This window comes from Durio zibethinus, chromosome 7 (assembly GCF_047325235.1).
Source record: "Durio zibethinus cultivar Kanyao isolate XHJ-2024 chromosome 7, ASM4732523v1, whole genome shotgun sequence".
Lineage (NCBI taxonomy): Eukaryota > Viridiplantae > Streptophyta > Magnoliopsida > Malvales > Malvaceae > Durio > Durio zibethinus.
The window spans coordinates 13,085,271-13,096,937 of NC_143168.1; the positions used below are offsets into that span (position 1 = coordinate 13,085,271).

Below are 11,667 nucleotides of genomic sequence, written 5' to 3' on the forward strand. Positions count from 1 at the left end.
TTTAGTGATAAAACCTAGAAACCAACGAGAATTCCACCAGCGTTCCTTATGTTATAAAACGGGATGTCGAGAAAAAAAGGAAAGAATAGAGAGAGCATGAAAGCATATGAGGAAAAAAAATTTTGCCTTTTATACCAGCATGAAACGACGTCATTTTAAGATTCTAAAAGTGGGTAGGATCTGTGCGTCGCCCATGGTCTGACCCAACCTATAGTGCCTCGATTTGTCTACCCATTTCACTCAGCCCTACTGAGGCACCTGAGCCAAGCCATTGACCCAACCGTTCCATCCCTTCCTTCTTCGAGGCAGTTCCCCTTAGCCAAGCCATACCAAGGTTTCATTTTTTTTTGTTTATTTATTCTATTTATTTTTTTCCTTATTTTATTTATTTATTGGTTAAATTGATATCATTTATTTATTTAATTTGTGAGTGAACATTCTTTAAATTTCCAATGATTTTCTTAAAATAACAAAAAAAAAAAAGTTTTTTAGGAAACATTGAAAGTATCAATTTTTCTAAAAAAAATTTCAAAAATATATTTTTTACAAAAGTTGAAAGTATCAATTTTTCTTAAAAATGAAAATTTTGAAAATGTTTTAAGGAAAAGTTGAAAGTATCAATTTTTCTTGAAAATAAAAATTTCAAAAAAAAATTTAAGAAAATGTCAAAAGTATCAATTTTCTTTAAAAATAAAAACTTCAAAAAAATGTAAAAAAAGTGCTTTTAAGGAAAAATGAAAGTATCAATTTTCCTTAGAAGATAAATTCTTTCCAAAAATGTATTTCAAAAGAAATGATCTTAAAGAAAAGTTAAAAGTATCAATTCATTTTTAAAATAAAAATTTTTAAAAAAAATTTTAAGAAAAAGTTTAAAGTATTAATTTTCCTTAAAATTGAGAACTTCATAAACATACTTTTTTGAGAAAAAGTTGAAAATATAAATTTTTCTTGAGTAAATGCATTAATCTTTCTAAAAAATATATAATAATAAGAAAATAAATCTCAGGAAAAAAGTTAAAGTATTAATTTTTTTCCTTCTTGATTTTTTTGTTAAATAATCTGACGATGGAGCCTCTATAAGAAAAACAATAGTTTTCTTGTATATTCTTGAGGTAAAAATTTTTTTATAATTTTTTGTCAAAAGTATTGGAGTCAATTAAAAGTAATTTACAATAATTAACTATCTGGTTAGATTTTTAAGGTATAATAGATAATACAAAATCAAATCGATATCATCATTTGATGGGCATTATAGAGATATTATACCCTTCCTCACATGTAATCGTAATCTTGAACCTGGATCTGATTTTATAGACATCGAATCTACCTTTTAAAGATGCCTAAGTTAAACTTAGGACTTCTTTTTAAAACAAGATAAATTCAGTTAGGTGACAATCATACCTAAATAGAAAGGATTGGTGATGATTCCATAAGTCAATGTCTAGTTATAGGTTACAAACCTATATGCTATGACATGAAACTAATCCAAACATAAAAGGATTTGAATTCAAAACAACCAAACTTGAAATAATTCAATCCCTAAATGAATTTAACTTGAACCATCCATTTGCTATCTACCTCTAGGTACAAGTGAAACCGTTTCATTGTTGATCTAAAGATTTGTCTAGTACTAGGTTTCTCTCTTGGTGTGGGTGGGGCTAGCAATAGATCAAATCATGGTGGACTTTTGTTCATTCTTATTTCGATAAGATATTGGATTATTATTTTTTATATTTGATAATTTTAATTTAATATAATATTAATAAAAATATTATTTGTAATATAAATTATATCTTAATTATATATAAATATAATATTTTTTAAATTAATATTTTAAATTAATATATTAAATAATAATTTTTTAATATATATAAATATAAAATTAAATAAATAATGAAATATTATATATATATATATTTCAGGATGGGTCAGGACAAATTACTATAAAACTCACTTCCGATCCTATTTGATTTTTTGAAAAAAAATACTTGCTCTGCCTTCACCAACCCTTAATCGTGAAAAATTTATCTCTATTAGATAAGGACAGATCAAAATCCACAAAGTAGGTTTGACAATCTAAAATAAAATACGATGATACAACAACAAACAATACCAAAAAATATGAAAACAACATGATTTCAAATTTTAGTAAAAATTATATATGAGTTTAACAAAAAAAATATTGTGTTTTTATATAACACATAATTTTTATTTAAAATATAATACGAATATACAAATTATTAATATTGTACATGATACAAATAGACAAATTATCAAATCTTTTGTCAAGTAACAATTATTTTATCATCTAGAGATGCAAGAAGTATGAACTTAAATTCTCAAAATATGCCGTTTGCATCCTTTTAAACCACATATTAGGAGGTTTTTTTTATTTTTTTTTTATCTATAAATCTCATTCTTTTTATATTTAAATTCAAACTCCCCAAACTAAAATTAATATTAAGGTTGCATTAGTTTATACTATATATAACAAGAGTCCTTTTTCATCCAATAATACGCCATTAGCTATATCTCAAAGGAGTTGCAGGTGAGATGACAACGTAATGTAGTGTCATCCATTGATATGCCATCCCCGGCCTGTAATCCTGATTTAGTTTAATGGAAACTATTTTACTGTTTTAAAAAAAAAAACTATTTGATTTAGTTTAATGACGCTATATATAAAGGTGGAATGTGACTCAAACAATCAAACGCCACAATCACCGGAAACATAAACAAAGTACAATAATTTTATTCAACTTCCAAAGTCGCCTTTCTTCGTTTTCTTTTTTTTTTCTATTCATTTTGAATTGTGATACAGTCCATGTGATCTGTACAAGGAAAAAAGAGAAAGCTCTTAAAGATGTTTTGATTTGTTGCTCAAAACAACTGTCACAACTACAATTGTGTTGTTCTAGTTTCTCTCGGGATCACGCCAATTGGAACCAATTCATTTTCCAAATTGCATTTCGGCTGTGCTGATCAGAATCTTAAGCCAGGCAATGATGATGGAAACAAAAACCAATTCAGATGTAATTTTTTTTATTATTAAAATATGTTTGTAATCACATCTAAAGTAACTAAAGGTAAGTAAAGAAGCTAATTGTAATGTAAACAGGCAGGTCCCAGATTAGGTTGGTCGCTCACTCACGCGTCTCTACCAAAGCTTGCTTTTTTTTTTTGAAAAAATATGTACAAAAGCTCGCTTTAATTGAAAAGCAGAGAAATGCAGCCACCCCACCTAACCAAATCCACCTAAAATTTGAAAGCTCAACAAACTCATTCCTCAGAATCAATACAGGTGGCTTGGTTTGTGAAGAACCTAAGCACGAGTAACTATCATCAGTTAACTAGAAGCTGAGTCGACCATAAGAAAAAAGCTAATTTTTTTTTTTTGGGACAGAATCCGTTATTAATTTAAAAATCAGTTGATGAGTCAATGTGAAATCATATATAAGATATAATATTATATTATAATATATATATATATAAATTTGATAAAATTTACATATATGAATATTTAGATGAACAATTTATATTATCGACATATAAAATAATTTTAAATAATTTTATTTAATTAATTATTGAATTTTTAAAATTTTTATTTATCTAAATCTTTTTTAAAATTTATATTTATCTAAATCTTTTAAAATATATAAATTTTATTTTAATTTAAACCTGAAAATTAATATAAATTAAAAATTTTAATATTAAAAAAAATATAATAAAAAATTCCGCGTATGGTACGGATAAAAAATTCTAGGTTCATATAAATTACAATGCACACACTCAAACTTTTTGTTATGGGAAGCTTGTCCAATACGAGGAGTGAACTCCACTTATATGGGACGACCAGACACCTAAAAAAAAAGAAAAACTAAAATTAAGATATTAAATATTTGTGAACAGTTGAAATAAAGTGCTAGATTTTTAATTTTAATAATCAGAATTTAAATTTATGTGAACTCAACATATGAAAAATTTTAGATGCAATATAGGAAGGGTTGGAACTTGGAAATCAACAAAATACTAAAGGCTTTTGCATATATATCAGTGTGATGGTAAGCCTACAATCAAATTCAAACAAAGAACAGACAAATCAATGAAAATTGGATAATAGTTAAGAGTTTATAGATACTAAAGATGCAAATATAGAATTCTGCCCAATTAATATGGTTCAAATGGAATAATGTTATAATTTTTCAATAAATGAATTATTATTAATTGATGATTTTATAGTTTAATAAAATAAATTGATAAATTTAGTCATAATACAAGATAAATATAAGAGCTTAAATAATTTCAAGTGATCGTTTATGTGTGGGATTTGCATATTATATTGAGTTGTATTGTTTAATAGTTGTGTAAACTTTGGATGGAGAAGTTTCTAGAGTTTTAATGATATTGACTAAAGTTTCCTTTTCACTTTTTAATTAACAGTAACAACCAATTAAGAGTTGTTAACAAGACAAGTATGAAAAAAAATATTTAGTCTTTTCAAAAAATTAACATTAATTTCGCTTATCATTTATGAGTATCCAAATAAATATATAAATTATTTATTGATATTTTAATATTTACGTATAATTATCGAGATTTAAGATTATGCTTACTTATTACACACATATAAGATAGGAGAAGACATAAGTATATTCTTTCTAACCTTATTTCTAAGCCTCAAGCTATTTTCTTTTTTTTTTTTTATCTTAATTTTTTTATTTGATTGATTTGAGTGTCGAAGCGTGTTTTAACACCTTTAACAACAGCTTTAACCGTGTTGTCTTCCTGCAAGTCCTTCTCACCTCTAACTTACCCTCCAGCTAAGCTCTACATCACCCTCATAAAAATACCATCAACTAGTCCATTAAGAATAAAGTCAAAATGTATGATTCAATATTTATGAGAAGTCATTCATTTCATATATAAAGGTCTCATTTTTTATGGATTCAGAGTTTTTTCTATTTTCATGGATATCCACATATTATAATGTGTGTCTGTTGGTTGCTAGGTGTCGGCTAGTTATGGGCTACGATTTGGTATTAACCATGGTAGTGAATATAGTAGTTAGGGAATTAAGAAAGATATATTTAAGGTAAATTTTAAAAGTATCCAAAGAAAAATTGTGAGTTGTCCGTAAGAAAAACCTTTAAAAAATTTTTTTTTTCAAAATTTAGCGTTTTGTATCCTCCATTGGGTCTCAAGAATGAGAATGAAAAAGAAGGATGAGAAGAAGAAAGGGAACAAACATGCAATTCTATAGAAATTATTTTCCTCCTGTGTTTGGTTTTCACCCATTTCTTCCTTTTTCTTTTCTTTAATTAAAAAGAAGTCTTGAGCTTTTCATTGTGTTTGCTTCTGTTTTTAAGAACGTAAATGAATAAATTTTTTTACGAACTGTTCATAAATATATTTAATTTTTATTCATTTGTATTCTTTTATTAAATTTAATAAATGATATTAAATAATATTTTAATATTTGTTTAAGAAATAAACCGAATATAAATAGAAATTTGTTTCATTCATTTATATTTACAAATAAATTCATTTAGCATTTATAAATAAATTTAATAAATACTTATTTATATTTTGTTTTTATTCCTTCTAGGACAACTAATTTATAAATAAATATCTTTTAAGAAGATTTTAATCATGATCTAATATTAATACATTGAAATATACATTTAACATATATTAAAAATCTTTCATAATGTTTTAAAAAATGTTATTGTAAAAATAATTTTTAATCACTTAAAATAGACAATAAACAAGTTATAAAAAGAGACTTTTTTGTTTACAATTTTTTTATCCCACATAGGTTAAAAAAACCAATGTAAGAAAGGAAACTCTCTACCAATAGGCATGTCCTTTTCACTCTTGAAATGTAGGATTAATATTTTAGTTATTAATTTATGTTTATTGATATATATTTATAAATATTTTTATTTAATATTTATGAATAAATTTATTTAATTTAAATGAATTAATTCAAATTAAATTCGATCATTTTAATATTTAAATAAATTAAATTCAAACATAATATTAAAATTTTTTTGCTAAACACAAATATTTTTAAAATGAAAGAACCACTAACATAATAATATTTTTTTATATTCTCGGTTTGGTTTTGTAAAGGTTATAAATTCCCAATCATCTAAAAGGCTTTTCTAACTCTAAACTTCCATCCATTATTCAAACAATTGTATTATTATTCTAAACAAATGTGTTCCAGCAAGAACGACATGACTTCTCGTGTCAGATGCAAACCATCTTTAGCAGAAAAGGTTACTTCTATCACTTGGGCATCGAATCGTTTCAAATTGAAAGAAATTGTTTTACTATTTTATCATATCAAATCCGGATGATTTTGGTTTTAAAATAATTTATTTTAACATAAAAACATGAAATATAAAATATTTCATTTTTATTAAATTTATATATAATTTTTACCAAAATTTTATCTCTTATTAATTTTTTTTATCATTTTCTGACTTAATTTAGTTTTGAAACTCAAAGTCTCAGTCAACAATTGCATCAACGATAATGCCAAAACAAGTCTTCAAATAAGATAACGTTCAACAAATTATTAATAAAGGGGCAGACTAAAATATGCGACCACAATTTCCCGGCTCGTGCAGAAATTTATACCCCATGATGGTGTTCTTGCATGCCCTACCAAAAATCCACCACGGAATGTTGCCATAAAAAGTTGGAAACCATGATTGAGCTGAAAGGTCAAAGCTGAAACGTGCATTGCTTCAGGAGATGGAAACAAGGAGAATAAGCTAAATGCAGAGAATAAACATCAGAGCAGAGATGAGGCTGAAATATCCATATCCTCAACTTGAAATATGTTTAAATGCTTGAAGAGATTACAGGTCTCAACTTCAAAGAAAATTAATGGGTTAATGTGTGATTTAGCTATTCAATTATATCATTTTTCATGATTTGATATCTATAAAAAAAATCCACAAAACTTTATTAAGTATTTTATCATACACGAATTCTGTGATGTTAATAGTAAGCTGATGTGACCAAACAATAACCAATAATATCAACACGCAACATAGTTTTATTGGCCAGTACTTGTTATATCAACATTTGAGTAACAGTGTAAAATCAATACTGCAACTTTTGACGGAAATAAAATTTAGACATCTCATCGTAAAATTTTTTTTGTTTTTAGGTACCAAATCATTAAAAGTAATATTAACCCAAAATTAATACTATCAAACAGAAATATGAAATCTGAAGGTTTACATAAACCAAACAATAACTTGTGTTCTGCCTAATCTACAAGAGTATAAAAGGTTCCAAAATACAGACATGATACAGAAGAAAATATACAGTGCAAAACACCAGAAAACAATTGGGTACATAACAAGTTTTACAGCCACATTCTCTCCACCCTTCACTGAAGTTTCTGTTGTTGCTCAATGAACAACACATCTATATCTTTGCAAAACCCCACATGCCAAAAACAAAATTCAAAACCATGAGCAACTTGCTGTCAGCCATGCTCCTCACAAGGATAGAACAGAAAAAAAAAAATGAAAAAGTGAATTGCCCACAAATTAGAGAAGAATAAATTAAATTTCCATATTCAAGTTTCAAAGTGAGAATAATACCCTCAGTCACAGAAGGGTTTAACCTTAAACCTGTAGAGAAGCTTCTTCTTTTTCGAAGTTGGGTTGTCAATGACAAGCAAAACTTTACCCAGTTCACCGACTTTGAAGCTTTGAGACATAACTGGTTCATCTTTTGAAGTCATCTTTGTGGATTTCTGAATGATGACTGTATAGCTATCTTTAGCATTAGGCATAAATTCAGCTCCATAGCTCACTTCCCAACCAACCACCCTGATTTCCCAAACAATAACACATTTCTGCAATGCAAAATTTTCCAGTTAATATAAGGGATCAGACCTTATTACAATCATCCTGGCAGAAACAATTACTAGCCAATCTAGTTAAATAAGTAAATAAGACAAATAAGGTCATCGGATGAGCAAGCATGTATAGGATGTGGCTATAGCATGGAAAAACAATGAAATTGCACCTCATAGATTGTTATTTCAACAGTTTGCTTTGTCCCTGGTTTCACAGTCATCTCAGTGGCAGGATCAGCATCGCTAAATTCAGGATTGCAATCACAGTAATCCACACTCAAACCACCATATTGAATTGGGACTAGCTCAGGTGATATGTATCTGTTTTACACATCAAAATGTAGGATATCAACCAATAAAAAGATATACTAGAAGATCTTGAGAATACCCACTTAGATAACTCAATTTGTTTAAAAACATTCACTCACTTGAAAAGCGTTTCAGCAGATTTTGCAGGCCCAGCAAAAACAAACTTGCTTTTGGTTCTTTGAGTCATGAATGGACTAATCATTGTATAGAATGCGAGATACCACCAAGGAACATTAATAAACACCTAAACAGAATATAAAACCAAAATCAATGCATCTCCAAAGAATCGGATGCAGAATAAAAATTGGGATAATGTCATGAATGACTCCTAAAACTATAGTGAAATATTCAATTGAAATATTCAATGTGATATTGAACTTTATCAATCTCTTACGTGGTTCTGAACTATGAATTTGTTAACTAATATGATACTTGGAGAGCTATATGTATATAATCATTTGAAGCTATCCACGTTTGGATGAGTATATGTTAACAGACTCATAATTAAGATATCACCTTAGAGATTTTTGAAGTTGAAGTACTACATTAAACATTTTAAGGCTAATCGTTATATTAACCCATTAAAATTTCACAATGAGGAGGATACAGAACAAACCTGTTTTGCAACAAACTCCGGATAATTGTCCTGAAGGAACTGAAGAGCCTGTTTTGTTGCCAACCTAAGTTCCCGTTTTCCAGGTCCAGGGGAATTCTTGAGGTCACTGACCTGGAAAATAGTGGAAACACCATCAGGACTAAAATCAAGCTTTCTTATACTCTTCTCCAAGAACTGAATACGCCAACGCAGAAACTTCATTCGCTTCTCCTCATCGGAAAACGCTTTTTGGTACAAATCTTTATTCTGAAACTCCCCGTAGACATTGTAACAAACAGGATGCCCTTCCCTATCTTGTCCATGCATGAACACAACTTTCTCCATATCATCACCAAGATCTTCATCCAAAAGCTCATCGATTCCAAACTCTTTCCTCCACTGGATCGTGTTTTTGATCATTACAAACGCATCCTTCACTTTAAAATCTCTCGCCCTTAAAAACTTCAAAAAGATGACATCACTCCTATCATCTTTTAAAAGAGGGATACCCCAAATGGAAACCTCTTTTGGTTCTCCTTTCTTTTCCTTTTCTGGGTTTTCTTCACTTTTGGTTTCTGAAGTGAAAAGGTTAGTATCTATAGCTTCTTGAACAAACTGCTTCAGTTCCTCCAGAGCTTTTCTTTCGAAATCGGATAGATCAGCCACTTTGTTACTTTCTTCTTTGAAAGAACCCAAAATTTGAGGAATCTTTTTCTCTTCAATAACAGCGGCCACCTCTTCATGAGCACTAGTTACTGCAGTACTAGAAACAGTAGCCTCTAGTGCTCCTGCCTCCTCTTTGTCCATCACCGCTGCCAGCGACTTCGACTCCGTAACCAGCTCCTGAGGTGGCGTTGCAGGTGGTTGCATCAGCTCGGATTCCGACACCAATACAGTTGCTGCTGCAGGATTTGGTGGCTCTTCTTCCTCTGGTTTCTCTGTAACAGATGGTGGTTCAGATACAGACTCCACTGGTTGCGGTGGTGGCGGTGGAGGCAGCTCTTCTTTTTCGCCTATATCCATTGAATCAGATTCCAATTTTACGGGTTCGGGTTCCGGTGTCAGCTCTTCTTTTTCCGATATAGCCGTTGAAATAGATTCTGAAACAGAAACATATGCAGCTGCAACAGGAGATGCCGGGGGAGGGTCTTGTTTTTCTGCAACAGCTGGTGAACCAGACTCGGTTACTGCCGGAGGGGGAGCTTGGGATGGAGTTTTATCGGCCATGTGCTTCTTTGTTTGTATGAAAATGTGAATGGGAGAGAAAGGGCAGTGAAAAGTGTGAAGTGAAGAAGAGAAGAGGTTCAAAACGACAAGGGAAATACCTGGAATGGGAATCCAATGCTCTAAAAGGTTTTCAATCGGAAATTGGATGCACTTTTTTTTTTGGTGCGTGTGATCAAACCACAGTACATTCTACAAATGACAACGTTATAACCAAAGTCATTACCTATAATTATTTTGTCACTGCTATTACTTTTTCTTATATGCGGTGATTCGTGTATTTTTATAATATAAAATATTAAAATTTATATATTAATATTATATTTTTTTATAAAAATTATGTATTATAATTTATATTAAAATAAAAAATAAAAAATATATTTTTTAATTTATATATTATTATTAAAATTTTAAATTATATTATTTTTTATTTTATATTATATTTATATTATATTATTACATCATAATTTTAATTATGAGATCTTCATACAATTTCTTCTACTAAAATATTATTATTAATAGATCATAATAAAAAAATTTATATAAAATTTACTGTTTAAAAATATAAAATGTTTATAATTTTTTATAAATCTTAGAAATTATTAAATTATAATTAATTAATTATACCATAATAATTATAAATAATATATTCACAAATAAAATTTAATAAATTTTTTTAATTCATAAAACGACCTCTCTAAACATCATTTTGTATAAAATACCAAAATAACAAATGTTTTAGAAGTTAATAAATAAATTTAATATTTTATTAGGATAACAATTCATAACATATTAATATTTTATTTTTTAAAAAGTTATAATTAATTTATTCAATAAATAAATATGAAAAATAAACTACTTTTGACAAACAAACTTTTAACCTTTTAAATTAGAAGAAAAACCTTTGAATGATCTCAAAAAGTAATAAAAGCTCACTATGCAAAAGCTAATTTATATAGAAGTTTGTTTTTTAAGCATACTTTAAACATATAAAACTGTTCCCAATTGATTTGTTGACTGCAGGAAACGACAACGTGGCTGTTGAAAAATACTTGGCTTAACTTGTTAATAGGTGGAGTTTGGTACAGAATGATTATTTAAAAAATTACGATGATTTATATATAATGATTAAATTATTATGTTTAGTAAGTAATTTTATGTAATGATAATTTTGAATTATCGAAAGTGATTAAATTATTATTTTGAAAAGTGATTTAATTTAATTTTAAAAAAATAAAAAAATTTTATCGCTTAAATAAAATGATATATAAAATTAATTATTGTCAATATTATTCATTTAATAAGTGAATTAAAAATTTATTATCTTTTAAAATTGTAATTATTTTATATTATAAATTTTTATATTTTAAAATTAATATTCATTGTAATAAGTTTAGAAATAATTTTTGTATTTTTTTAATATTTTACATAATTTAATTTTTCTTTTATTATAAATTTAATAGATTAATCTTATTTTTTAATTCAAATATTTTTTTTACATAATTTATATTATAAAAATTAGTTTACCTATCTATAAAAATATTTATTAATTCAATAATTTAATTATATTTTATTGTAAATATTTCTAGTAATTTACAAATTATTATTTTTAATTAACATTATAATTATTAACTTGTATAACTATTATATGGTT

General features: G+C 27.4%; 1 protein-coding gene across 4 annotated transcripts; it reads right to left on the minus strand.

Annotated features, from left to right (window-relative positions):
• Positions 1–7,206: 7,206 nt before the first annotated feature.
• On the minus strand, positions 7,207–10,116 carry LOC111276766 (patellin-3-like). Of its 4 annotated transcripts, none has more exons than XM_022862562.2 (5): positions 8,811–10,116; positions 8,314–8,438; positions 8,056–8,206; positions 7,626–7,882; positions 7,207–7,446 (listed from the first exon to the last, which is right to left on the minus strand). In XM_022862562.2, the coding sequence occupies exons 1-4, from the start codon at positions 10,014–10,016 to the stop codon at positions 7,628–7,630; spliced, it is 1,737 nt and encodes a 578-aa protein (XP_022718297.1). In that variant the 5' UTR covers positions 10,017–10,116; the 3' UTR covers positions 7,207–7,446; positions 7,626–7,627. The 4 variants fall into 4 exon arrangements, with proteins under 4 accessions (XP_022718297.1, XP_022718294.1, XP_022718296.1 ...); XM_022862559.2 differs by having other exon boundaries at positions 7,207–7,452; XM_022862561.2 differs by having other exon boundaries at positions 7,207–7,516.
• Positions 10,117–11,667: the final 1,551 nt, after the last annotated feature.

What these genes read in the sequence shown, in the direction of transcription:
- LOC111276766 (XM_022862562.2), bottom strand. Translation starts at nt 10,016, where the DNA reads ATGGCCGATAAAACTCCATCCCAAGCTCCCCCTCCGGCAGTAACCGAG. An exon ending in TCTGCTGAAACGCTTTTCAA is followed by an intron (nt 8,207 to 8,313) that starts GTGAGTGAATGT and finishes TGTGTAAAACAG; the next exon opens with ATACATATCACCTGAGCTAG. An exon ending in TTGAAATAACAATCTATGAG is followed by an intron (nt 7,883 to 8,055) that starts GTGCAATTTCAT and finishes TTTGCATTGCAG; the next exon opens with AAATGTGTTATTGTTTGGGA.